Consider the following 26,032-nt stretch of genomic DNA (forward strand, 5'->3'; position numbering starts at 1 on the left):
TCTCACATTCTCTCTCTCTCTCTGTCTCTGTCTCTGTCTCTGACATTCTCTCTCTGTCTCTCTCTCTCTCTCACATTCTCTCTCTGTCTCTCTCTCACATTCTCTCTCTGTCTCTCACATTCTCTCTCTGTCTCCCACTCACATTCTCTCTCTGTCTCTGATATTCTCTCTCTGTCTCTCTCTCTCTCTCTCACATATTCTCTCTCTGTCTCTGTCTCTCTCTCTGTCTCTCTCTCACATTCTCTGTCTCTCTCTCACATTCTCTCTCTGTCTCTCACATTCTCTCTCTGTCTCTCTCTCACATTCTCTCTCTGTCTCTCTCTCTCTCTCTCTCACATTCTCTCTCTGTCTCTGTCTCTCTCTCTGTCTCTCTCTCACATTCTCTGTCTCTCTCTCACATTCTCTCTCTGTCTCTCACATTCTCTCTCTGTCTCCCTCTCACATTCTCTCTCTCTCTCACATTCTCTGTCTCTCTCTCTCTGTCTCTCACATTCTCTCTCTGTCTCTCTATTTCTCTCTCTCTCTCTCTCACATTCTCTCTCTGTCTCTGTCTCTCACATTCTCTCTCTCTCTCACATTCTCTCTCTGTCTCTCACATTCTCTCTCTGTCTCTCACATTCTCTCTCTCTCTCTCTCTGTCTCTCACATTCTCTCTCTGTCTCTCTATTTCTCTCTCTCTCTCTCTCACATTCTCTCTCTGTCTCTGTCTCTCACATTCTCTCTCTCTCTCACATTCTCTCTCTGTCTCTCACATTCTCTCTCTCTCTCTCACATTCTCTCTCTGTCTCTCACATTCTCTCTCTGTCTCTCACATTCTCTCTCTGTCTCTCACATTCTCTCTCTCTCTCTCACATTCTCTCTCTGTCTCTCTCTCACATTCTCTCTCTCTCTCTCTGTCTCTCACATTCTCTCTCTCTCTCTGTCTCTCACATTCTCTCTCTGTCTCTCTCTCTGACATTCTCTCTCTGTCTCTCTCTCACATTCTCTCTCTCTCTCTCTGTCTCTCACATTCTCTCTCTGTCTCTCTGTCTCTCTCTCACATTCTCTCTCTGTCTCTCTATTTCTCTCTCTCTCTCTGTCTCTCACATTCTCTCTCTCTGTCTCTCACATTCTCTCTCTGTCTCTCTCTCTGACATTCTCTCTCTGTCTCTCTCTCTCACATTCTCTCTCTCTCTCTCTCTGTCTCTCACATTCTCTCTCTCTCTCTGTCTCTCACATTCTCTCTCTATCTCTCTCTATCTCTGTCTCTCACATTCTCTCTCTGTCTCTCTCTCTCACATTCTCTCTCTCTCTCTCTCTCACATTCTCTCTCTGTCTCTCTCTCACATTCTCTCTCTGTCTCTCTCTCTCTCACACATTCTCTCTCTGTCTCTCTCTCTGACATTCTCTCTCTGTCTCTCTCTCTGACATTCTCTCTCTGTCTCTCTCTCTCACATTCTCTCTCTCTCTCTCTCTGTCTCTCACATTCTCTCTCTCTGTCTCTCACATTCTCTCTCTATCTCTCTCTATCTCTGTCTCTCACATTCTCTCTCTCGCTCTGTGTCTTACATTCTCTCTCTCTCTCACATTCTCTGTCTCTCTCTCTCACATTCTCTCTCTGTCTCTCTCTCTCACATTCTCTCTCTCTCTCTGTCTCTCACATTCTCTCTCTGTCTCTCTCTGTCTCTCTCTCACATTCTCTCTCTGTCTCTGTCTCTCTCTCTCTCTCTCACATTCTCTCTCTCTCTCATTCTCTCTCTCTCTCACATTCTCTCTCTCTCTCTCACATTCTCTCTCTGTCTCTCACTATCTCTCTCTCTCTCTGTCTCTCACATTCTCTCTCTGTCTCTCTCTCTGTCTCTCTCTCACATTCTCTCTCTGTCTCTGTCTCTGTCTCTCTCTCACACATTCTCTCTCTGTCTCTCTCTCTGTCTCTCTCTCACATTCTCTCTCTGTCTCTGTCTCTCTCTCTCTCTCTCACATTCTCTCTCTCTCTCTCACATTCTCTCTCTCTCTCACATTCTCTCTCTGTCTCTCACATTCTCTCTCTCTCACATTCTCTCTCTGTCTCTCACATTCTCTCTCTCTCTCTGTCTCTGTCTCTGTCTCTGACATTCTCTCTCTGTCTCTCTCTCTCTCTCACATTCTCTCTCTGTCTCTCTCTCACATTCTCTCTCTGTCTCTCACATTCTCTCTCTGTCTCCCACTCACATTCTCTCTCTGTCTCTGATATTCTCTCTCTGTCTCTCTCTCTCTCTCTCACATATTCTCTCTCTGTCTCTGTCTCTCTCTCTGTCTCTCTCTCACATTCTCTGTCTCTCTCTCACATTCTCTCTCTGTCTCTCACATTCTCTCTCTGTCTCTCTCTCACATTCTCTCTCTGTCTCTCTCTCTCTCTCTCTCACATTCTCTCTCTGTCTCTGTCTCTCTCTCTGTCTCTCTCTCACATTCTCTGTCTCTCTCTCACATTCTCTCTCTGTCTCTCACATTCTCTCTCTGTCTCCCTCTCACATTCTCTCTCTCTCTCACATTCTCTGTCTCTCTCTCTCTGTCTCTCACATTCTCTCTCTGTCTCTCTATTTCTCTCTCTCTCTCTCTCACATTCTCTCTCTGTCTCTGTCTCTCACATTCTCTCTCTCTCTCACATTCTCTCTCTGTCTCTCACATTCTCTCTCTGTCTCTCACATTCTCTCTCTCTCTCTCTCTGTCTCTCACATTCTCTCTCTGTCTCTCTATTTCTCTCTCTCTCTCTCTCACATTCTCTCTCTGTCTCTGTCTCTCACATTCTCTCTCTGTCTCTCACATTCTCTCTCTGTCTCTCACATTCTCTCTCTCTCTCTCACATTCTCTCTCTGTCTCTCACATTCTCTCTCTCTCTCTCACATTCTCTCTCTGTCTCTCTCTCACATTCTCTCTCTGTCTCTCTCTCTCTGTGTCTCACATTCTCTCTCTGTCTCTCTCTCTGCCTCTCACATTCTCTCTCTGTCTCTCTCTCTCTCTCTGTCTCTCACATTCTCTCTCTCTCTCTCTCTGTCTCTCACATTCCACCTCTCTCTGTCTCTCACATTCTCTCTCTGTCTCTCTCTCTCACATTCTCTCTGTCTCTCTCTCTGACATTCTCTCTGTCTCTCTCTCTCTGTCTCTCACATTCTCTCTCTCTCTCTCTCTGTCTCTCACATTCTCTCTCTGTCTCTCTCTCTGACATTCTCTCTGTCTCTCTCTCTGACATTCTCTCTGTCTCTCTCTCTCTGTCTCTCACATTCTCTCTCTTTCTCTCTCTGCCTCTCACATTCTCTATCTCTCTGTCTCACATTCCACCTCTCTCTCTCTCTCACATTCTCTCTCTCTCTCTCACATTCTCCATCTCTCTCTGTCTCTCACATTCTCTCTCTCTCTCTCTGTCTCTCACATTCTCTCTCTGTCTCTCTCTCTGACATTCTCTCTCTGTCTCTCTCTCTCACATTCTCTCTCTCTCTCTCTGTCTCTCACATTCTCTCTCTCTCTCTGTCTCTCACATTCTCTCTCTGTCTCTCTCTCTGACATTCTCTCTCTGTCTCTCTCTCACATTCTCTCTCTCTCTCTCTGTCTCTCACATTCTCTCTCTGTCTCTCTGTCTCTCACATTCTCTCTCTGTCTCTCTGTCTCTCACATTCTCTCTCTCTCTCTCTGTCTCTCACATTCTCTCTCTCTCTCTCTGTCTCTCACATTCTCTCTCTGTCTCTCTCTCTGACATTCTCTCTCTGTCTCTCTCTCTGACATTCTCTCTCTCTGTCTCTCTCTCTCACATTCTCTCTCTCTCTCTCTGTCTCTCACATTCTCTCTCTCTCTCTGTCTCTCACATTCTCTCTCTGTCTCTCTCTCTGACATTCTCTCTCTGTCTCTCTCTCACATTCTCTCTCTCTCTCTCTGTCTCTCACATTCTCTCTCTGTCTCTCTGTCTCTCTCTCACATTCTCTCTCTGTCTCTCTATTTCTCTCTCTCTCTCTGTCTCTCACATTCTCTCTCTCTGTCTCTCACATTCTCTCTCTGTCTCTCTCTCTGACATTCTCTCTCTGTCTCTCTCTCTCACATTCTCTCTCTCTCTCTCTCTGTCTCTCACATTCTCTCTCTCTCTCTGTCTCTCACATTCTCTCTCTATCTCTCTCTATCTCTGTCTCTCACATTCTCTCTCTGTCTCTCTCTCTCACATTCTCTCTCTCTCTCTCTCTCACATTCTCTCTCTGTCTCTCTCTCACATTCTCTTTCTGTCTCTCTATTCTTTGAGTGTCTCTACCTGTCTCTCTCTCTCTCTCTCTGTCTCTCTCTCTCTCACACATTCTCTCTCTGTCTCTCTCTCTGACATTCTCTCTCTGTCTCTCTCTCTGACATTCTCTCTCTGTCTCTCTCTCTCACATTCTCTCTCTCTCTCTCTGTCTCTCACATTCTCTCTCTCTGTCTCTCACATTCTCTCTCTATCTCTCTCTATCTCTGTCTCTCACATTCTCTCTCTCGCTCTGTGTCTTACATTCTCTCTCTCTCTCACATTCTCTGTCTCTCTCTCTCACATTCTCTCTCTGTCTCTCTCTCTCACATTCTCTCACTCTGTCTCTCTCTCACATTCTCTCTCTCTGTCTCTCTCTCACATTCTCTCTCTGTCTCTCTCTCTCTGTTTCTCTCTCTGTCTCTCACATTCTCTCTCTCTTTCTCTCTCTCACATTCTCTCTCTGTTTCTCTCTCTCTCTCTCACATTCTCTCTCTCTGTCTCTCTCTCACATTCTCTCTCTGTCTCTCACTATTTCTTTGAGTGTCTCCACCTGTCTCTCTCTGTCTATCTCTCTGTGTATCTGTGTCTCTCTCTCTCTCACTCTGTACAAAATCTGACAGTCGAAGTATGAGGGAAGTGCAGTGAATGTGAGACTTTTATATACCTCAGATTTAGTGAAGGAGAGAAACCTCTCATTATCCGTTGAACAAGGGTCTGTGTCTCGGATTCTGGTTGCTGCTGTTCTCAGCCCACTCAATCACTAGTCTATCCTCCTCCTCCTCCTCCTCCTCCCCTAGACTTTGCACGGATTCACAGTACAGAGTTTACTCGCGTGCAGTCTGCTCAGTGAAAATGTTTAAACAGTTAGCGGAAGGATACGTGATCTTCTTCTCCAGGGTGTTGTACTTGGAAACCATCACGGTGCAGGCCCCACAGCCTCCTCCGCCACATCCGTACTTGGTCCCTGTCAGTCTGACTGAAGTCACTCAGGTCAAGGGAAAGGCTCGATTGAGGCTGACATTTTAATAATACCGCCCGCAAAGGGGCTGGGGGAGTTTACCCAGTCGGGAGTGGAGCCACACAGACAGTGGTGGTTCCAGATGTGCGCTGGGCCTGCTGATCTCAGTCAATGGGATGTTACAATTGGCCTGATGGTCAGGGAGGAGATGGTCAACTCCTGGTTGGAATTTGACCACATTACTTCAGTTATATGGAGAGACTGGAGAATCTGGGATTGTTCTCCTTGGAGCAGAGAAGGTTAAGGAGGGATTTTATAGAGGGGATCAAAATCATGAAGGGTTTTGATAGAGAAGATAGAAAGAAACTGTTTCCATTGGCAGGACGGTCAGTAACCAGAGGACACGGATTTAAGCTAATTGGCAAAAGAACCAGAGGCGAGATGAGGAGAAATTTTTTACGCAGCAAGTTGTTATGATCTGGAATTCACTGCCTGAAAGGGTGGTGGAAGCAGATTAAAGAGGAACGTTCAAAACGGAATTGGATAAATATTTGAAAAGGAGAAAGTTGGCAGGGTTTTGGAGAAAGAGCATGGAACTGGGACTATTTGGAGAGCTCTTTCAAAGAGCCGGCACAAGCACGATGGGCCGAATGGCCTCTTCCTGTGCTGTGAGATTGTATGAGAAATACCAGAAGTGAGAGGAGGGGCTCGGGCTCAGGCTGAGCTACATTTCTCCCCACACTATCCCACCCCCCCTCCTCTGTCACAAGGGTCAGATTCCCCACTGATGCTCATTCTCAAGACTCCCAGGTGAAGGACAGACTCGGGAGAGATACCGAGGGGGGAGGGAGGGAGGGAGGGAGGGAGGGAGGGCGACCGGCCTCTGAGGGATCGTAGCACAGTGAGAGGAAAGGAAAATACCCACACAATTTCAGCTTCCTAACATACTCTCAGTTGTTGAACAGTAAGGACGGATTTCACCAAATAGATACGGATGTGAAGGCCGTTCGGCCCATCTCAGTCCATCTAGCTCGGGAGATCCTACCGTTCCCACCATCACCGTACCATCTGTTGTTTAAATCAGTCCACGGTTATTCCTCACTCCCCTACCCAGAAATCCATTTCACATTTTCCAAACTATTCACTCTGTTATATCCTCTGCTGGGAAATCCAGAACAAGGGAGCATAATCTTATAATTAGAGCAAGGCCGTTCAGGAGGGAAATCAGGAAACACTTTTCACAAACAAAGGGCAGTGGAAATCTGGAATTCTCTCCCTCAAAAGGCAGTGGATGCTGGGGGTCGATTGGAGCTCTCAAGACTGAGGTCGATAGATTTTTGTTGGGTAAGGGTATCGAGGGATAGGGAGTAAAGGCGGGAAAATGGAGTTAAGATACAGATCAGACATGATCGAATTAAATGGCAGAACAGATTGGAGGGGCAAAACAAGAGAGAGTCTAACCACCTCCCCTTGACATTCAACGGCCGAATCCCCCACCATCAACATCCTGGGGTCACCATTGACCAGAAACTTAACTGGACCAGCCACATAAATACTGTGGCTGCAAGAGCAGGTCAGAGGCTGGGTATTCTGCGGCGAGTGACTCACCTCCTGACTCCCCAAAGCCTTTCCACCATCTACAAGGCACAAGTCAGGAGTGTGATGGAATACTCTCCACTTGCCTGGATGAGTGCAGCTCCAACAACACTCAAGAAGCTCAATACCATCCAGGACAAAGCAGCCCTCTTGATTGGCACCCCATCCACCACCCTAAACATTCACTCCCTTCACCACCGGCGCACTGTGGCTGCAGTGTGTACCATCTACAGGATGCACTGCAGCAACTCGCCAAGGCTTCTTCGACAGCACCTCCCAAACCCGCAACCTCTACCACCTAGAAGGACAAGTGCAGCAGGCACATGGGAACAACATCACCTGCACGTTCCCCTCCAAGTCACACACCATCCCGACTTGGAAATATATCACCGTTCCTTCATCGTCACTGGGTCAAAATCCTGGAACTCCCTTCCTAACAGCACTGTGGGAGAACCTTCACCACACGGACTGCAGCGGTTCAAGAAGGCGGCTCACCACCATCTTCTCAAGGGCAATTAGGGATGGGCAATAAATGCCGGCCTCGCCAGCGAAGCCCACATCCTGAAATGGACCTTTTAGTGTATGTAAGTGACTCCGAAACACATCAAGCACTGCCTTTACTCGCTGAACTGGGAACTATTTCCTTTTAAAAAAAATTAGCGTAAACTGGGTCCTTTCGAATCAATGCCAGTTATAAGCCAGTGCTCCCTTGACTTATGGAGGGATGTTTCTGATTGGCCTAGAAGCCAGCGAGCAGTTCTCGGGGCCGTGCGGGATGGCGTCTCACACGGCCAAAGGATACGTCTCCTCCTGAGGTAGGGCAGCAGCATTGTTTCCGGGTCAGCATTCGGTTCCCTGACCTGCAGATACAGAGAGTGAGTGAGAGAGGATAGAGAGAGAGTGAGTGTGTGTGTGAGTGTGAGTGAGTGTGTGTGTGAGTGTGAGTGAGTGTGAGTGAGTGTGTGTGTGAGTGTGTGAGTGAGTGTGAGTGTGTGCGTGTGTGAGTGAGTGTGAGTGTGTGCGTGTGTGAGTGTGTGTGAGTGTGTGTGTGGGAGTCCAGGCATTACACGAACAATCTGAAGAGAAAGGGGTCTCTCCCGCCAGGAATTTCCTCTCAGCTGCTCCCTGCTTCGATACCTGAACTTTGACAGAAGCGGGGTGGGAATTCCGAGGCAGCTCCGAGGAAAATGGAATGTTATTTTTCCCCTGCACTCTCACTCCCACCAGCCCCCACCCGACCCTCTCCCCATCTCTCTTGAGGGCACTGACTCTTGCTGGGGTAAAACACGTTCCTCGAGTATCAGCCGAGGAACCCAGTGTCATCACAACATAGGAACAGGAGGAGGCCATTCAGCCCCTCGAGCCTGTCCTCCCATTCAATTAGATCATGTTTGATCTGTATTTTATCTCCATTTACCCGCCTTGGTTCCCTAACCCTTAACACCCTGACCCAACAAAAATCCATCAATCTCAGTTTTGAACTTTTCAATTGACCCCCAGCCTCAACAGATTTTTGGGGGAGAGAGTTCCAGATTTCCACTCCCCTTTGTGTGAAGAAGTGCACTGACATCACCCCTGAACGGCCTAGCTCTAATTTTAAGGTTATTCCCCCTTGTTCTGGACTCTCCCACCAGAGGAAATAATTTCTCTCTATCTACCCTATCGAATCCTTTAATCATCTTAAACACCTCGATTGGATCATCCCTTAATCTTCTATATTAAATACATTCGTGGATCAAATTCTTGGTCCATTAAATGAGTGTCAATTTTGAGTTATTAAGCAGCTCGTCCACTTGTTATCATATCCAGCGATAAATCACAGGATTGAAGGGCGAAGGAGGCCCGAGATGTTAAGAACAGTTTTGGGCATGAATTTACCAACTGTTGAAGCCCTCTCGGGGGGAATAACAGGAAAAAAAACAGGAATTTAATAATAAAAAGAAAAACCAAAAATAAAACACGGTCTGGTGAATAACCACAATCAACACAATAAGAATATCGAGATTGACAAATGAAACAGTACAATGTGAAATCACAACTTACATTGGAAACCGTGTTAGTACGGACTCTCTAGGTTAAAATAGGATCGATGAAATCAACTTAAAATAGTATAAATTTAAAACACAACGAACGGCAGGTTAGTACGGATTAAAATAATAAATTAAAAATAAAGGTAAAATAACCTTGAATTAAAATTTAAAATCACAGTTGAACATTTTACGAAATAAAATCCCAAGTTAAAATCAGAAATACAAATGACAATCAATGGAGTAAACGTTCAAACCATAAAAGCCAAGATGGTGTAACAATAAAAGTAAAACCTGGAGTCTTTAAGTCAATTGTCCAGTATCGAGGAGGGTAAAACGTAGGTTCTACTCCCAGAGATATTGTAGATGGAAGATTTCATAAAGATCTCCAGTCTGACATCCTCGCAGGGTCCCCGGATATCGAAATATTCTCGTTCACGACTTCCCTGGTTGGAATTCTTCTGGGCAAATAAGATCTTGTAATAATGTCACCCTCAAGGATGTTAAAAGAGGCGGTGGTGCAGGAACTGTAGGAGTGGGTCCATCCTTCCAGCTTTATATTTTACACCTGGGTCGCTGATATCACAGACAGGGAGATTTGTTTGCCGTTATGTCCCAGCCTGAATTGAGGAAGCTCGTTATGTTTCCCTTTTCATTTCCCTCCTGAGGGGGTGATCTCCACACATCACCTGTGTGTAAGTTCTCTGAACAGCCCATTTGGCCAACTCTTGTATGTTGCTGCCCAGCGGGACCACGAGGAGGCACGGCTCGCTGTGACCAAGAACTTACAAGAGGGTCACAGCTACAAAAATATCACCCTCTTAAGAGTTATTCTGGTGAATTGTGGCCCATGGAATAAAGGGGGCAGTAGCAACATGGATACAGAATTGGTTAAGTGACAGGAAACAGAGAGTAGTGGTGAACGGTTGTTTTTCAGACTGGAGGGAGGTGTACAGTGGTGTTCCCCAGAGGTCGATGCTGGGACCACTGCTTTTCTTAATATATATTAATGACTTGGACTTGGGTGTACAGGGCACAATTTCAAAATTTGCAGATGACGCAAAACTTGGAAGTGTAGTGAACAGTGAGAAGGATAGTGATAGACTTCAAGAGGACATAGACAGGCTGGTGGAATGGGCAGACACATGGCAGATGAAATTTAAAGCAGAAAAATGCGGTGATACATTTCGGTACATTTCGAAGAGAGGCAATATAAACTAAAGGGCACAACTCTAAAAGGGGTACAGGAACAGAGAGATCTGGGGGTATATGTGCACAAATCATTGAAAGTGGCAGGACAGGTTAGAAAGCAGTTTAAAAAGCATATGGGATCCTGGGCTTGACAAAGAGAGGCATAGAGTACAAAAATATGGAAGTCATGATGAACCTTTATGAAACACTGGTTCGGTCACAACTGGAGAATTGTGTCCAGTTCTGGGCACCGCACTTTAGGAAAGATGTGAAGGCCTTAGAGAGGGTGCAGAAGAGATTTACTAGAATGATTCCAGGGATGAGAGGCTTTAGTTACGTGGGTAAACATAGAAACATAGAAAATCGGAGCAGGAGTAGGCCATTCGGCCCTTCGAGCCTGCTCCGTCAATCAATATGATCATGGACGATCCTCTATCTGAATACCATATTCCCGCTCTCTCCCCATACCCCTTGATGCCTTCTGTGACTAGAAATCTATCTATCTCCTTCTTAAATATATTCAGTGACTTGGCCTCCACAGCCTTCTGTGGTAGAGAATTCCACAGGTTCACCACCCTCTGAGTGAATAAATTTCTCCTCATCTCAGTCCTAAATTTCCTACCCCGTATCCTGAGACTGTGACCCCTGGTTCTGGACCCCCCCAGCCATTGGGAACATCCTCCCTGCATCCAGTCTGTCTAGTCCTGTCAGAATTTTATATGTTTCAATGAGATCCCCTCTCATTCTTCTAAACTCGAGTGAATACAGGCCGAGTCAACCCAATCTCTCCTCATATGACAGTCCTGCCATCCCAGGAATCAGTCTGGTAAACCTTCGCTGCACTCCCTCCATGGCAAGGACATCCTTCCTCAGATAAGGAGACCAAAACTGCACACATTACTTCAGATGTGGTCTCACCAAGGTCCTGTATAACTGCAGTAAGACATCCCTGCTCCTGTACTCAAATCCTCTTGTAATGAAGGCCAACATACCATTCGCTTTCCTAACTGCTTACTGCACCTGAATGCTCGCTTTCAGCGACTGGTGTACAAGGACACCCAGGTCTCGTTGCACCTCCCCTTTTCCCAATCTATCACCATTCAGATAATAATCTGCCTTTTTGTTTTTACAACCAAAGTGGATAACCTCACATTTATCCACGTTATACTGCATCTGCCATGTTCTTGCCCACTCACCCAACTTGTCTCAATCACATTGGAGCCTCTTTGCATCCTCCTCACAGCTCAAATTCCACCCCAGCTTTGCGTCGTCTGCAAACTTGGAAATGTTACATTTAGTTCCCTCATCCAAATCATTGATATGTATTGTGAATAGCTGGGGCCCAAGCACTGATCCCTGCGGTACCCCACTAGTCACTGCCTGCCACCCGGAAAAAGACCCGTTTATTCCTACTCTCTATTTCCTGTCTGTCAACCAATTCTCAATCCATGCCAATATATTCCCCCCAATCCCATGTGCTTTAATTTTGCACACTAACCTCTTGTGTGGGACCTTATCAAAAGCCTTCTGAAAATCCAAGTACACCACATCCACTGGTTCTCCCCTATCTATTCTACTAGTTACATCCTCAAAAAAACTCCAGTAGATTTGTTAAGCATGATTTCCTTTTCATAAACCCATGCTGACTTTGTCCTATCCCGTTAATGCCCTCCAAGTGTTCTGTTATCACATCTTTTATAATAGACTCTAGCATTTTCCCCACTACTGAGGTTAGGCTAACTGGTCTGTAATTCCCTGTTTTTTCTCTCGCTCCTTTTTTAAATAGTGGGGTTACATTTGCCACCCTCCAATCTGTAGGAACTGTTTCAGAGTCTATGGAATTTTGGAAGATGATCACCAATGCATCCCTTATTTCCAGGGCTACTTCTTTTAGTACTCTGGGATGTAGATTATCAGGCCTTGGGGATTTGTCAGCCTTTGGCCCCATTAATTTCCCTAGCACTATTTTCTTACTAATACTGGTTTCCTTCAGTTCCTCCCTCTCACTAGACCCTTGGTTCCCTAACATTTCTGGGAGGTTATTTGTGTTCTCCTTTGTGAAGGCAGAACCAAAGTATGTGTTTAATTGTTCTTCCCTTTCATTCAAAGGAATGTATAATTGTTGCAATTCATGCATTCGTTCCTTAAATGTTAGCCATTGCCCATCCACCGTCATGCCTTTTAATGAAGCTTCCCAATCTATCATAGCCAACTCACTCCTCATACCTTCATAGTTTCCTTTGCTTAGATTTAGGACCCTAGTTTCAGATTGGACTACTTCACTTTCCATAATAATGAAGACTTTTATCATGTTATGGTCACTCTTCCCGAAAGGATCCCGCACAACAAGTTTATTAATTAACCCCTTCTCATTGCACAATACCCAATCTAGGATAGCCTGGAGAAGCTGGGGTTGTTCTCCTTGGAACAGAGAAGATTGAGAGGAGATTTGATAGAGGTATCCAAAATGATGAGGGGTCTGGACAGAGTAGATAGAGAGAAACTGTTCCCATTGGCGGAAGGGTCAAGAACCAGAGGAGATAGATTTAAGGTGATTGGCAAAAGAAACAAAGGTGACATGAGGAAAAGCTTTTTTACACAGTGAGTGGTTAGGATCTGGAATGCACTGCCCGAGGGGGTGGTGGAGGCAGATTCAATCATGGCCTTCAAAAGGGAACTGGATAAGTACTTGAAAGGAAAAACTTTGCAGGGCTTTGGGGATAGGGCAGGGGAGTGGGAGTAGCTGGATTGCTCTTGCATAGAGCCAGCACGGACTCGACTGGCCGAATGGCCTCCTTCCATGCTGTAACCTTTCAATGATTCTATCTGCACTGCACCCCCTCCAAGGCCAATATATCCTTCCTGAGGTGTGATGCTCAGAGCTGAACGTGATACTCCAGATGGGGTCTGTACAGAGCTTTGCACATCTGTAACATGACTTCCACCCTTTTGTATTCCAGCCCTCTCGAGATAAAGGCCAACACTCCATCAGCCTTTTCAATTATTTTTGTACCTGTCCACTAGCTTTTAGTGATTTCTGTACTTGGACTCCTAAATCTCTCTGCTCATCCACAGTTCCCAGGTCTATAATGGATGACCTCACACTTCCCCCCATTAAACTCCATCTGCCACAGTTTTGCCCACTCACTTAATCTATCAATGCTCCTTTGCGACTTTCTGCTCCCATCTACACTATTTACTGTGTGACCTGTACAGCTCTCTGTTCCTTCATCTAATTCGTTGATAAATACAGTGAAAAGCTAAGGCCCCAGTACAGATCCCTGGGGGACACCACCAGTCACTTCCTGCCAATTCAAGGACATACCCATTATCCCTACTCTCTGTCTCCTACCTACTAACCAATTCGCTGTCCAAGCCAATAGGTTGCCCCAATTCTAGGAGAAACATAGAAACATAGAAAATAAGAGGAGTAAGAGAGAGAGAGAGAGACTGAGAGAACCCTTTGGTGTGTGCATGTGTGTGTGTGTGTGTGTGTGGGAGAGACCAGGGGCATGATTTTGACCTGGAGCCAGGAACTGAGTGGGTGGGTAGATTTTCGGGTGGAAAACCCACCATTGGAGATAAACCCACCAAAGGAGATAATCGAACCAAGACAGGGAGGGAAGGGGGGAGAGAGAAAGAGAGAGGGTGAGAACAGTGAAGGCAGTGAAGTGAGTGTGTCAGAATCTGTGATCACAACTCAATTGAAGGCAATTATTTTTGCTTCTGAATTTTCCTGTGCGACAGCAAAATTGACAGGCTGGCTGCCTGTCGGGTCGGAAAGCTCCCCGGGGTGCAGGTGCCAGGTAAGTCTGAGATCGGCAGTGGGGGGGGGTGGTTGTTTCAGAGACCTCTGGGGAAGGTCGGAGACATTGCAGGGGATCATGGCCATAGGGGGGATGTCTCGGGCATAGGGGCGGGGACCTCAGCCATCAGAGAGGGGGGCTCGGCCATCGGGTAAGTGGGCTCGGCCATCGGGGAGGGGGGCTCAGCCATCGGGGAGGTGGGCTCGGCCATCGGGGAGGTGGTCTCAGCCATCAGGGAGGTGGTCTCGGCCATCAGGGAGGGTTACGGCCAACGGGGGGTGGTGGGGTCTCGGGGTGAATGAAGGTTTAAATCCTAAGCAGCAATTTCTGAGATGGGGGTTGTTGGAGTGAATGAGAGTTCCTGATCCTAGACCAGAATTTCTGCTCAGTGTCGGGAGGAGAAGGTTTGTTGTCCTATCCTGGAATTTCTGCGATGTGTCTGTGATCCTATGCTCTGGGGATGCGTTTGGGCTTATGGTCATTTTTTGGGGGCTTGTTCTCGATTTATGTTCATTGGTTTTGTTCCCAATTTTTGCTCAGTGGGTGGGGTTTGATTTGTGTCTTTTTTTGCTCAGTTGAGTGGGGGCCACGTTTATTATTGTACCGGGGGATGTAGAAAGTGATGCAATGGTGGTCCTGCGGGGGGAGAGATTTCTTTTCAATGGTTACAGTTTTGTCTGGTTGATCTCCCCTGGAATCGCACATTGGGAGTCAACACCAGTGAAACCTTTCAGGTCAACCAAAGGAGATAATCGAACCAAGACAGGGAGGGGAGGGGGGAGAGAGAAAGGGAGAGGGTGAGAACAGTGAAGGCAGACTGAGTGAGGGGGAGAGGAAGGGTAGGGAAAGGAGAGGCAGTGAGGGGGAGAAATGGGGAGGGAGAGAGGGCATGAAGAGCTGGCTCCAGATTCAGGCCAGGAATAAGGAACATAAACCAGGGTGAGCAGGAGAGAGGTGACTTGATCATCGGTGCAATCTCAGTAACATTCATATTGTGACATTCCTAACAGTATCAGCACTAGAATTAGCATTAACACAATCCAAAGAGCTGTGGGAGTCCGAGCTTGTAATAAATGTCTGTGGAAAGGCTGTCGCCAAATATGGAGAGAGAGAAAGCCAGAAAAAGAAGGGAAGAGACGGACCACACAAAGGTAAAGAATGGATGGGAATTGAAACATATCTGGAGAGCTAGAATTTATATCAGCAAAAGAGCCAAGATCTTATAAAATTTTATGATTCTTTCAAGTAACTTGACTGCAGAATATTCCAATATTTCAGATTTTGTCATCATTCTTAAAAATCTAAGCTTGTGCACATTCTCCAGATTGATTCAGGACGTTAACAATTGATTATTTTCTGAATCTTTAATTTAATTGAGTGAAGGCTGGAAGAGTGAATGGAGACTCAATACAAGGAACTCTCAGCCAAACATTTGCCTGGGAGAACTGAGACCAGCTGCGGTCACTGAGCTGTTATTGAGACGTGTCGATCACAGGTTTAAAGGGACAAATCAACTTCAGCTGCATCTCGCCTCCGTTTTAATGGCGAGATTCAGAAGCCGCGGGAAACCCGTGCCGGTGAAGCAAAATTCGTTTCAGCTTCAGAATCAACAACAAGTTACCCACCTCAAGTATTTCAAGGAGGTAAATTGCCCCGTTATCGATCCTCCCGCTGGCATTAATTGGGGATGTGACTTCCGGGTTTTGGCAGAACGGGGGCATCCAAATGTGCCCAGGTTAAACCCGGGAGCGTTGGAGCCAGGTTGCGATCGCGCTTGAAAAAGCTGTTACTTTAATCTCCCACCCACCCCCAACTCACTCGTTCTTTGGGGTTAAAATTGCCCCCCAACACTTGTCAGGGTTATTCAGCTATGGAAGGCGTCACGAACCGAGTGTGACGTTCACGTCCGCGCAGATAGCCAGTCGGGGTCAGTGGACAGCGTTAGGAGCAGGAACCCCCGCCCTAGCCCGAGGGCACTTAGGTCAACTGTAGTGTTGGTACGGACTCCATGGGTGAAATGAGCCAACTGAACGCTGCCCAGGGTTCGAATCCGGGACCTTCTGGACTCCAGAACTCTTCGCCACATCGACTGATGGAGTCAAACACGCTGACCCTCGGGGAAAGACTGAGGGCATCTTCGAAACAGGACTCGATTCCTGTGAGTCGACACACACGGCCCAAAGGAGATGGCACATTCACGTTTAGGATATTAGCCTCTGAAATTCCACCAGAGGTTCCATGGTACTCTCGTCAGATTAAGGGCACGAGACCCCCTCCCCTCCGCCCTCTCTCCGGGAAAAGGGTCCCGAAAATCCTGGAATTATTTTCCATAATTTACCTATTTCTAATCCCACATTCCTGCTCACTCCCCATACCCTTTAATATCCCACCCAGTCTAATCCCACTCTCCCCCTCACTCCCCATACCCTTTAATATCCCACCCAGTCTAATCCCACTCTCCCCCTCACTCCCCATACCCTTTAATATCCCACCCACTCTAATCCCACTCTCCCCCTCACTCCCCATACCCTTTAATATCCCACCCAGTCTAATCCCACTCTCCCCCTCACTCCCCATACCCTTTAATATCCCACCCACTCTAATCCCACTCTCCCCCTCACTCCCCATACCCTTTAATATCCCACCCAGTCTAATCCCACTCTCCCCCTCACTCCCCATACCCTTTAATATCCCACCCACTCTAATCCCACTCTCCCCCTCACTCCCCATACCCTTTAATATCCCACCCAGTCTAATCCCACTCTCCTCCTCACTCCCCATACCCTTTAATATCCCACCCAGTCTAATCCCACTCTCCCCCTCACTCCCCATACCCTTTAATATCCCACCCAGTCTAATCCCACTCTCCCCCTCACTCCCCATACCCTTTAATATCCCACCTAGTCTAATCCCACTCTCCCCCTCACTCCCCATACCCTTTAATATCCCACCCAGTCTAATCCCACTCTCCTCCTCACTCCCCATACCCTTTAATATCCTACCCAGTCTAATCCCACTCTCCCCCTCACTCCCCATACCCTTTAATATCCCACCTGCTCTAATCCCACTCTCCTGTCACTCCCCATACCCTTTAATATCCCACCCAGTCTGATCCCACTCTCCCCCTCACTCCCCATACCCTTTAATATCCCACCCAGTCTGATCCCACTCTCCCCCTCACTCCCCATACCCTTTAATATCCCACCCAGTCTGATCCCACTCTCCCCCTCACTCCCCATACCCTTTAATATCCCACCCAGTCTGATCCCACTCTCTCCCTCACTCCCCATACCCTTTAATATCCCACCCAGTCTAATCCCACTCTCCCCCTCACTCCCCATACCCTTTAATATCCCACCCACTCTAATCCCACTCTCCCCCTCACTCCCCATACCCTTTAATATCCCACCCAGTCTAATCCCACTATCCCCCTCACTCCCCACACCCTTTAACATTCCTCTTTTTCAAGCAACTATCTCATTCCTTTTGAAATAATTGATGACACTGTTCCAACAATGGTTGTAAATTGTGGCAGCGAATTCCACCTTAAGAAAGGATTTCTCGATCACCCTTCAATCATTTTACAGATTGCCAAAAGAAAGAACGAGTGATTTCATGACCTGAGGATGTCCCAAAATGCTTTCCAGCCAATGAAGTCCTGTTGAAGTGTAGTCACTGTTGTAATGTAGGAAACGCAGCAGCCAATTAGCACAGAGCAAGATCCCATAAACAGAAACGTGACAGTGACCAGATAATCTGTTTTTTATTGATGTTGATTGAGGGATAAATATTGGGCAGGACACCGGGGTGAACTCCCCTGCTCTTTTTCGAATAGTGCTGTTGGATATTTTACGTCCACCTGAGAGGGCAGACAGGGCCTTAGTTTAACGTCTCATCCGAAAGACGGCATCTCCGACAGTGCAGCACTCCCTCAGTACTGCACTGGAGTGTCAGCCTGCATTATGTGCTCAACTTTCTGGAGTGGAAACCATCCATTAACTTATCACAGTATCATCAGAGGTACAGCACAGGAGGAGGCCATTCTGCCCAGCATGCCCATGCTGGCTCTTTGAAAGAGCTATCTCATTAGCCCACTCAACTGCTCTTTCCCCGTAGCCCTGTAAATTTTTTCCCTTCACGTATATATCTAATTCCATTTTAGAATCGTAGAATCATAGAATGGTTACAGCACAAAAGGAGGCCATTTGGCCCATCGAGCCCATGCTGGCTCTCTGCAAGAGCAATCCAGGTAGTCCCACTCCCCCGCCCTTTCCCCGTAGCCCTGCAATTCTTTGTCCTTCAAGTATTTATCCAATTCCCCTTTGAAAGTTACTATTGAATCTGCTTCCACCGCCCTTTCAGGCAGTGAATTCCAGATCATCACAACTCACTGCGTAAAAAAATGTTTCCTCATGTCGCCTCTGGCTCTTTTGCCGATCACCTTAAATCTGTGTCCTCTGGTTACTGACCCTCCGCCACTGGAAACCGTTTCTCCTTATTTACTCTATCAAAACCCTTCATGATTTTGAACACCTCGATCAAATCTCCTCTTAATCTCCTCTGCTCTGAGGAGAACAATCCCAGCTTCTCCAGTCTCTCCACATAACTGAACTCCCTCATCCCTGGTACGATTCGAGTAAATCTCCTCTGCACCCTCTCCAGGGCTTTGACATCCTTCCTAAAGTGCGGTGCCCAGAATTGAACACAATACTCCAGCTAGAGCCTAACCGTGATTTATGAAGGTTTACCATAACTTGCTTGTTTTTGTACTCTGTGCCTCTATTAATAAAGCCCAGGATCCCATACGTTTTTTTAACAGACTTCTCAACTTGTCCAGCCACATTCAAAGATTTGTGTATGTGAACCCCCAGGTCTCTCTGTTCCTGCACCCCCTTTAAAATTGTACCATTTAGTTTATATCGCCTCTCCTCATTCTTCCGACCAAAATGCATCACTTCACACTTCTCTGTGTTAAATTTCATCTGCCCATTTCACCAGTCTGTCTATGTCCTCCTGAACTCTGTTACTATCCTCCACATTGTTTACTACATTTCCGAGTATCGTCTCATCTGCACACGTTGAAATTATCCCCTCTATACCCGAGTCCAGGTCATTAATATATATCAAAAAGAGCAGTGGTCCTAATACTGACCCCTGGGGAACATCACTGTAAACTTCCCTCCAGTCTGAGAAACAACCGTTCACCGCTACTCTCTGCTTTCTGTCCAATGGCCAATTTCATATCCACATCGCCACTGTCCCTTTCTCTGCCAAGGAACGACTCTATCGTTGGACTTTGATCTTACCTTGCGCCCGTTTACAAAGAACAGCAGCTCATCTGTAATGCCGCACTGAGACATCCTGAGGGAATTCCTCTCACCCTCTCTGATTGCTGAATTTCCAGGATAACCCCCGCTCAGACCAAGTGTAAAGTTCTGCAGTGTAGCAGGGTGTTGTGTAAAATGTTGGGTCGAGGGCGGGGAGTTTTCTAATCTCTCTGTGATTGGGTAACTGGTTTGTTGTTGAGAGAGCTCTGCCAATGATTACTGCTTCATGGGGCCTTGTCGTGGAATGTCTGGACTGCAGTGAGCCGAGCAGCTGGCTTCAGTTAAACTACAGCAAGTTTCACACATATCGTACAATGTGTGGAGTAATTATCATGTCTGCACTCTCTGCATTGTGTGTTTGTGTGAATCCATGTCAAGAATTTACATAGAATTACCCACACACACGGCCCATAAATTGCTCCCACTGGTGAACCAGTAGTGCTCGCCATTCATGAGATTTAAATTCACCCACGAAATCACCGCGTTCTGTTTGGCGGCAACTGCCTTGAAATCGGGTTGAAAAATCATCAGCGTTCCCCGGGCCGTGTGAGCAGGAAAAGGATCTCTATATCCCCACAACCAACCAGCTTGAAACAAGTCACGCTGTGAGAACCAGGAAGTGAAACTCAATTGCCAAACCGCGCAGATTAAAAACCAGGAAGTGCCCAATCCCACGGCACTATTCGAAGAAGGGCTGGGGAGATCTCCCTGGAGTCCTGGCCAATGTTTATCCCTCAATCAACATCACTATAGACAGATTATCTGCTCATTATCACATTGCTGTTTATGGGATCTTGCTGTGTGTAAATTAGCTGCTCCATTTCCTACATTACAACAGCTTTGTGTCATTTCTATTGTACCTTCCCGCTCCTCAGCACAGGCCAAAAAGCTTTACAGCCAATGAAGTACTTTTAAAGTTTCGCCACTGTTGTAATGTAGGAAACACTGCAGCCAATTTACACAGCAAGATCCCACAAACAGATTAAAACTGGCAGGATGATCATTTTCATAGTTTGTCTGTTAGTTGAGGTGCTTGAAATACTTGATTGACTCGACATTTTGTCAGGGGTGTGATTTTGAAGGATCCTCAGCGTGTTTCCTGTGCTGTGGGAAACACTCCCTGTTGGAGCAGACGTGTTTCAGTCAGCAGCCAGTGGGAGATGCAAAGGATTATTTGACAGGTGGGGAGAAAACGTCATTTATTGCAGCAGGGCACTCTGTCACTTCAGACAACGTTTTGGCTGCAAGACCTTTGTGTTTTCACTCAAAATTCTCACTTCCCACCCAAAACTCTGCTGTTCAAACATATTTACCTACTTTGTGGACCCCCTCAAACTCACACCGTCAGGATGGGGGGGACGCCATAGCTGCATTCATCACTTCATCCGAGGACGAGCAACATCACCAGCCTCGCCAGGCACACCGTCCACCTCCGCCACGTGGAGCTCCACAACACAGTGCTGTACCACAGGCACCTGCACAGGGGCATGGAGGGCAACAAGAGAGAGAGTGACATCGCAGGAGGCACTACCCTCGCCACAGGGTCTACAGACTGAGGCTCGGCTTCCTGGACCTCTATGAGGGGCAGTGCACACGGAGGCTCAGAGTCAGTCGCCATGTAGTCGCAGACATCTGCAGCCTCCATCATGCCGAGCTGCTCCCGGCTGGGCCGAGCGGCATCTTCTTACCTGTCGCTGTCAAAGTCACCACTGCTCTCAACTTCTTCACCTCCGGATTATTCCAGGGTACCAATGGGGACGTTGCCGGGGTCTCTCAGTAGTCTGAACACAAGTGTATAAGGCAGGTCACTGACGGTTTGTTTCGCAGGGCCTCGCAATACGTCAACTTCCCCATGGACGACCTCAGCCAGACGGAGAGGGCAGTGGGATTCCACGCTGTGGCTGGCTTCCCATGGGTGCAGGGTGTAATCGATTGCAGCCATATAGCAAACCGAGCACCTCCACACGAGCCAGGACTGTTTATAAACAGGAAGGGCTATCACTCCATCAACACTCAGCTCGTTTGTGACCACCGCAGGAGATTCCTTCATGTGTGCACCAGATACCCTGGCAGCTGCCATGATTCCTTCATCCTCCGGGAATCCAACATCCTGCCCCTCTTCCACGCGCTGAACACCCACAAGGGCTGACTCCTCGGGGACAAGGGATATCCCCTGCACACGTGGCTTATGACACCTCTGAGGAACCCCATCACCGAGCAACAGAGTCGATATAACGACAGCCACATCGCTACCAGTTCAACAATTGAGCATGCTATAGGGCTGCTCAAGATACGCTTCAGGTGCCTTGATCGTTCTGGGGGAGCGCTTCAATATGCACCAGACAGAGTGGGACGCATTATAGTCATGTGTTGTGCCCTGCAAAACATGGCACAACAGAGAGGGGCGTTTGAGGAGGCCCCATCCACATCTGCCACCCACATTGAGGAGGAGAACGAGGAGGAGGAGGAGGCAGAGGAGGAGCAGGAGCAACTCATGGGCAGGGTAGCGGCTCACCTGGCTGCTCGTGAGGCCAGGGAGTCACTGATATGTGAACGGTTCTCCTAACGTCAGACAGTGTGAAGAGTCCAGTCCTCAACACCTGGATAGAGCAGTGCCCGCACCAGCCCCCCGCCGCCCCTCCCTGCACAAAACAGTCCTTACACGTGGTTCAATGAGGAGTGTAGAAAAGCATGCCAGGAGCAGCACCAGGCGTAACTAAAAATGAGGTGCCAACCTGGTGAAGCTACAACTCAGGACGACATGCATGCTAAACAGCGGAAGCAACATGCTATAGACAGAGCTAAGCAATTCCACAACCAACGGATCAGATCAAAGCTCTGCAGTCCTGCCACATCCAGTCGTGAATGGTGGTGGACAATTAAACAACTAACGGGAGGAGGAGGCTCTGCAAACATCCCCATCCTCAATGATGGCGGAGTCCAGCACGTGAGTGCAAAAGACAAGGCTGAAGCGTTTGCAACCATTTTCAGCCAGAAGTGCTGAGTGGATGATCCATCTCGGCCTCCTCCCGATATCCCCACCGTCACAGAAGCCAGTCTTCAGCCAATTCGATTCACTCCACGTGATATCAAGAAACGGCTGAGTGCACTGGATACAGCAAAGGCTATGGGCCCCGATAACATCCCGGCTGTAATGCTGAAGACTCGTGCTCCAGAACTAGCTGCGCCTCTAGCCAAACTGTTCCAGTACAGCTGCAACACTGGCATCTACCCGACAATGTGGAAAATTGCCCAGTTATGTCCTGTCCACAAAAAGCAGGACAAATCCAATCCGGCCAATGACCGCCCCATCAGTCTACTCTCAATCATCAGCAAAGTGATGGAAGGTGTCGTCGACAGTGCTATCAAGCGGCACTTACTCACCAATAACCTGCTCACCGATGCTCAGTTTGGGTTCCGCCAGGACCACTCGGCTCCAGACCTCATTACAGCCTTGGTCCAAACATGGACAAAAGAGCTGAATTCCAGAGGTGAGGTGAGAGTGACTGCCCTTGACATCAAGGCAGCATTTGACCAAGTGTGGCACCAAGGAGCCCGAGTAAAATTGAAGTCAATGAGAATCTAATGTCCTTTAGGGAAGGAAACCTGCCATCCTTACCCGATCTTTTTTTAAAATTCGTTCACGGGATGTGGGTGTCGCTGGCGAGGCCGGCATTTATTGCCCATCTCTAATTGCCCTTGAGAAGGTGGTGGTGAGCCGCCTTCTTGAACCGCTGCAGTCCGTGTGGTGACGGTTCTCCCACAGTGCTGTTAGGAAGGGAGTTCCAGGATTTTGACCCAGCGACAATGAAGGAACGGCGATATATTTCCAAGTCGGGATGGTGTGTGACTTGGAGGGAAACGTCTGGCCTATATGTGACTCCAGACCCACAGCAATGTGATTGTTGTGTTGTATTTTCTCTCTTGAATAAAGATCAAAGTTTCTTGCATCGAAACCAGTTGTCTGCTGCACTTTGTCACAACCCCCAAATAAGTCCAAGGTCTAGAACCCAGGGAGTGGGAGCGATTCGAACCGCTCAGAAGTCAGAGATGAAGCTGACACACACCACCACCCCCTACACATCTCCCACTGGCTGCTGGCTGAAACACGTCTGCTCCAACAGGGAGTGTTTCCCACAGCACGGGAATCACGCTGAGGATCCTTCAAAATCGCACCCCTGCCAAAATGTCGAGTCAATCAAGTATTTCAAGTTCCTCAACTAACAGACAAACTATGAAAATGATCATCCTGCCAGTTTTAATCACCGGTGGGACTCCAGCATCCGGGCGGTGCATCCGGGTGAATACAAATGACACCGGAAGTCGGCGGTTTGGAGCCGGGCTCTGAACCCGCTCGGGATTTCAGTGATTTTCGGAGCCCCCCCGCCCCGCCCCGCCCACAATGCTCCTTCACCGAAAATCGAGCCCACTGAGTTTTTTAGGTCTAAGCTAATTTTTAACGGCGTGGTAAGTATTAATGACTCTCAAACAATCTCTCTGGCACTGAAAATTAACTTTTTAAAGTGTGGAGTCTCATTACTCCCGATTTTAATAGTTTTTGGACATTTAAATTTTTTTTTAAATTTTTAAATTTTAAAGAATTATTTTTTACTTTTTCTTTCTGTCTCTTTTATCTTAGTCTTTAAATCTTACCCTCCCTTTATTTTGCTTTCTCTATCTCATTTTATTGTACATTTACTAACCTTATCACATTGCTGTTTGTGGGATCTTGCTGTGTATAAATTGGCTGCAGTGTTTCCTACATTACAACAGTGGCTCACATTTTAAAGTATTTCATTGGCTGGAAAGCTTTTTGGCCTGTGCTGAGGAGCGGAAGGTACTATACAAATGACACAAAGTGCTTTACAGCCAATCAAGTAGTTTTAAAGTGTAGTCATTGTTGTAATGTAGGAAACACAGCAGCTAATTTGAGCACAGCAAGATCCCACAAACAACAATGTGATAATGAGCAGATAATCTGTCTATAGTGATGTTGATTGAGGGATAAACATTGGCCAGGACTCCAGGGAGATCTCCCCAGCCCTTCTTCGAATAGTGCCGTGGGAATGGGCACTTCCTGGTTTTTAATCTGCGCGGTTTGGCAATTGAGTTTCACTTCCTGGTTCTCACAGCGTGACTTGTTTCAAGCTGGTTGGTTGTGGGGATATAGAGATCCTTTTCCTGCTCACACGGCCCGGGGAACGCTGATGATTTTTCAACTCGGATTTCAAGGCAGTTGCCGCCAAACAGAACGCGGTGATTTAGTGGGTGAATTTAAATCTCATGAATGGCGAGCACTACTGGTTCACCAGTGGGAGCAATTTATGGGCCGTGTGTGTGGGTAATTCTATGTAAATTCTTGACATGGATTCACACAAACACACAATGCAGAGGGTGCAGACATGATAATTACTCCACACATTGTACGATATGTGTGAAACTTGCTGTCGTTTAACTGAAGCCAGCTGCTCGGCTCACTGCAGTCCAGACATTCCACGACAAGGCCCCATGAAGCAGTAATCATTGGCAGAGCTCTCTCAACAACAAACCAGTTACCCAATCACAGAGAGATTAGAAAACTCCCCGCCCTCGACCCAACATTTTACACAACACCCTGCTACACTGCAGAACTTTACACTTGGTCTGAGCGGGGGTTATCCTGGAAATTCAGCAATCAGAGAGGGTGAGAGGAATTCCCTCAGGATGTCTCAGTGCGGCATTACAGATGAGCTGCTGTTCTTTGTAAACGGGCGCAAGGTAAGATCAAAGTCCAACGATAGAGTCGTTCCTTGGCAGAGAAAGGGACAGTGGCGATGTGGATATGAAATTGGCCATTGGACAGAAAGCAGAGAGTAGTGGTGAACGGTTGTTTTTCAGACTGGAGGGAAGTTTACAGTGATGTTCCCCAGGGGTCAGTATTAGGACCACTGCTCTTTTTCATATATATTAATGACCTGGACCGGGTATAGAGGGGATAATTTCAACATGTGCAGATGAGACGATACTCGGAAATGTAGTAAACAATGTGGAGGATAGTAACAGACTTCAGGAGGACATAGACAGACTGGTGAAATGGGCAGACACATGGCAAACGAAATTTAACACAGAGAAGTGTGAAGTGATGCATTTTGGTCGGAAGAATGAGGAGAGGCGATATAAACTAAATGGTACAATTGTAAAGGGGGTGCAGGAACAGAGAGACCTGGGGGTTCACATACACAAATCTTTGAATGTGGCTGGACAAGTTGAGAAGTCTGTTAAAAAAACGTATGGGATCCTGGGCTTTATTAATAGAGGCACAGAGTACAAAAACAAGCAAGTTATGGTAAACCTTCATAAATCACGGTTAGGTTCTAGCTGGAGTATTGTGTTCAATTCTGGGCACCGCACTTTAGGAAGGATGTCAAAGCCATAAAGAGGGTGCAGAGGAGATTTACTAGAATAGTACCAGGGATGAGGGAGTTCAGTTATGTGGAGAGACTGGAGAAGCTGGGATTATTCTCCTCAGAGCAGAGAAGGTTAAGGGGAGATTTGATAGAGGTATTCAAATCATGAACTGTTTAAACAGAGTGAATAAGGAGAAACTGTTCCCAATGGCGGAGGGGTCAGTAACCAGAGGACACAGATTTAAGGTGATCGGCAAAAGAGCCAGAGGCGACATGAGGAAACATTTTTTTACACAACGAGTTATGATCTGGAATGCACTGCCTGAAAGGGCGATGGAAGAAGATTCAATAGTAACTTTCAAAAGGGAATTGGATAAATACTTGAAGGGAAAAAATTTACAGGGCTACGGGGAAAGGGCGGGGGAGTGGGATTAGCTGGATTGCTCTTGCAGAGAGCCAGCATGGGTTCGATGGGCCAAATGGCCTCCTTTTGTGCTGTAACCATTCTATGATTCTATG

The 26,032-nt window shown here is 47.2% G+C and overlaps 2 protein-coding genes across 2 annotated transcripts in view; one reads left to right on the top strand and one right to left on the bottom strand.

Annotated features, from left to right (window-relative positions):
- LOC137310110 (aldehyde oxidase 1-like) overlaps positions 1 to 19,279 on the bottom strand; it is a gene marked incomplete at its 3' end in the record, with an annotated part of 84,668 nt that extends 65,389 nt beyond the window's left edge. Inside the window, exons 1-3 of the mRNA XM_067978069.1 lie at positions 19,107 to 19,279; positions 7,579 to 7,636; positions 5,102 to 5,198 (exon numbers count right to left, since the gene is read on the bottom strand). Coding sequence (XP_067834170.1) covers positions 5,102 to 5,198; positions 7,579 to 7,636; positions 19,107 to 19,160 — 209 coding nt within the window. The remainder of the gene's footprint in view (positions 1 to 5,101; positions 5,199 to 7,578; positions 7,637 to 19,106) is intronic.
- A 5,441-nt stretch (positions 19,280 to 24,720) lies between these two features.
- Positions 24,721 to 26,032, top strand: part of LOC137310109 (aldehyde oxidase-like) — a 235,854-nt gene continuing 234,542 nt past the window's right edge. The window contains 1 exon segment of the mRNA XM_067978068.1: positions 24,721 to 24,884. Within this exon segment, the coding sequence (XP_067834169.1) occupies positions 24,831 to 24,884 (54 nt within the window). The 5' untranslated portion in view covers positions 24,721 to 24,830.

Source organism: Heptranchias perlo, unplaced genomic scaffold, assembly GCF_035084215.1.
Source record: "Heptranchias perlo isolate sHepPer1 unplaced genomic scaffold, sHepPer1.hap1 HAP1_SCAFFOLD_218, whole genome shotgun sequence".
In the NCBI taxonomy this organism is placed as follows: Eukaryota; Metazoa; Chordata; class Chondrichthyes; order Hexanchiformes; family Hexanchidae; genus Heptranchias; species Heptranchias perlo.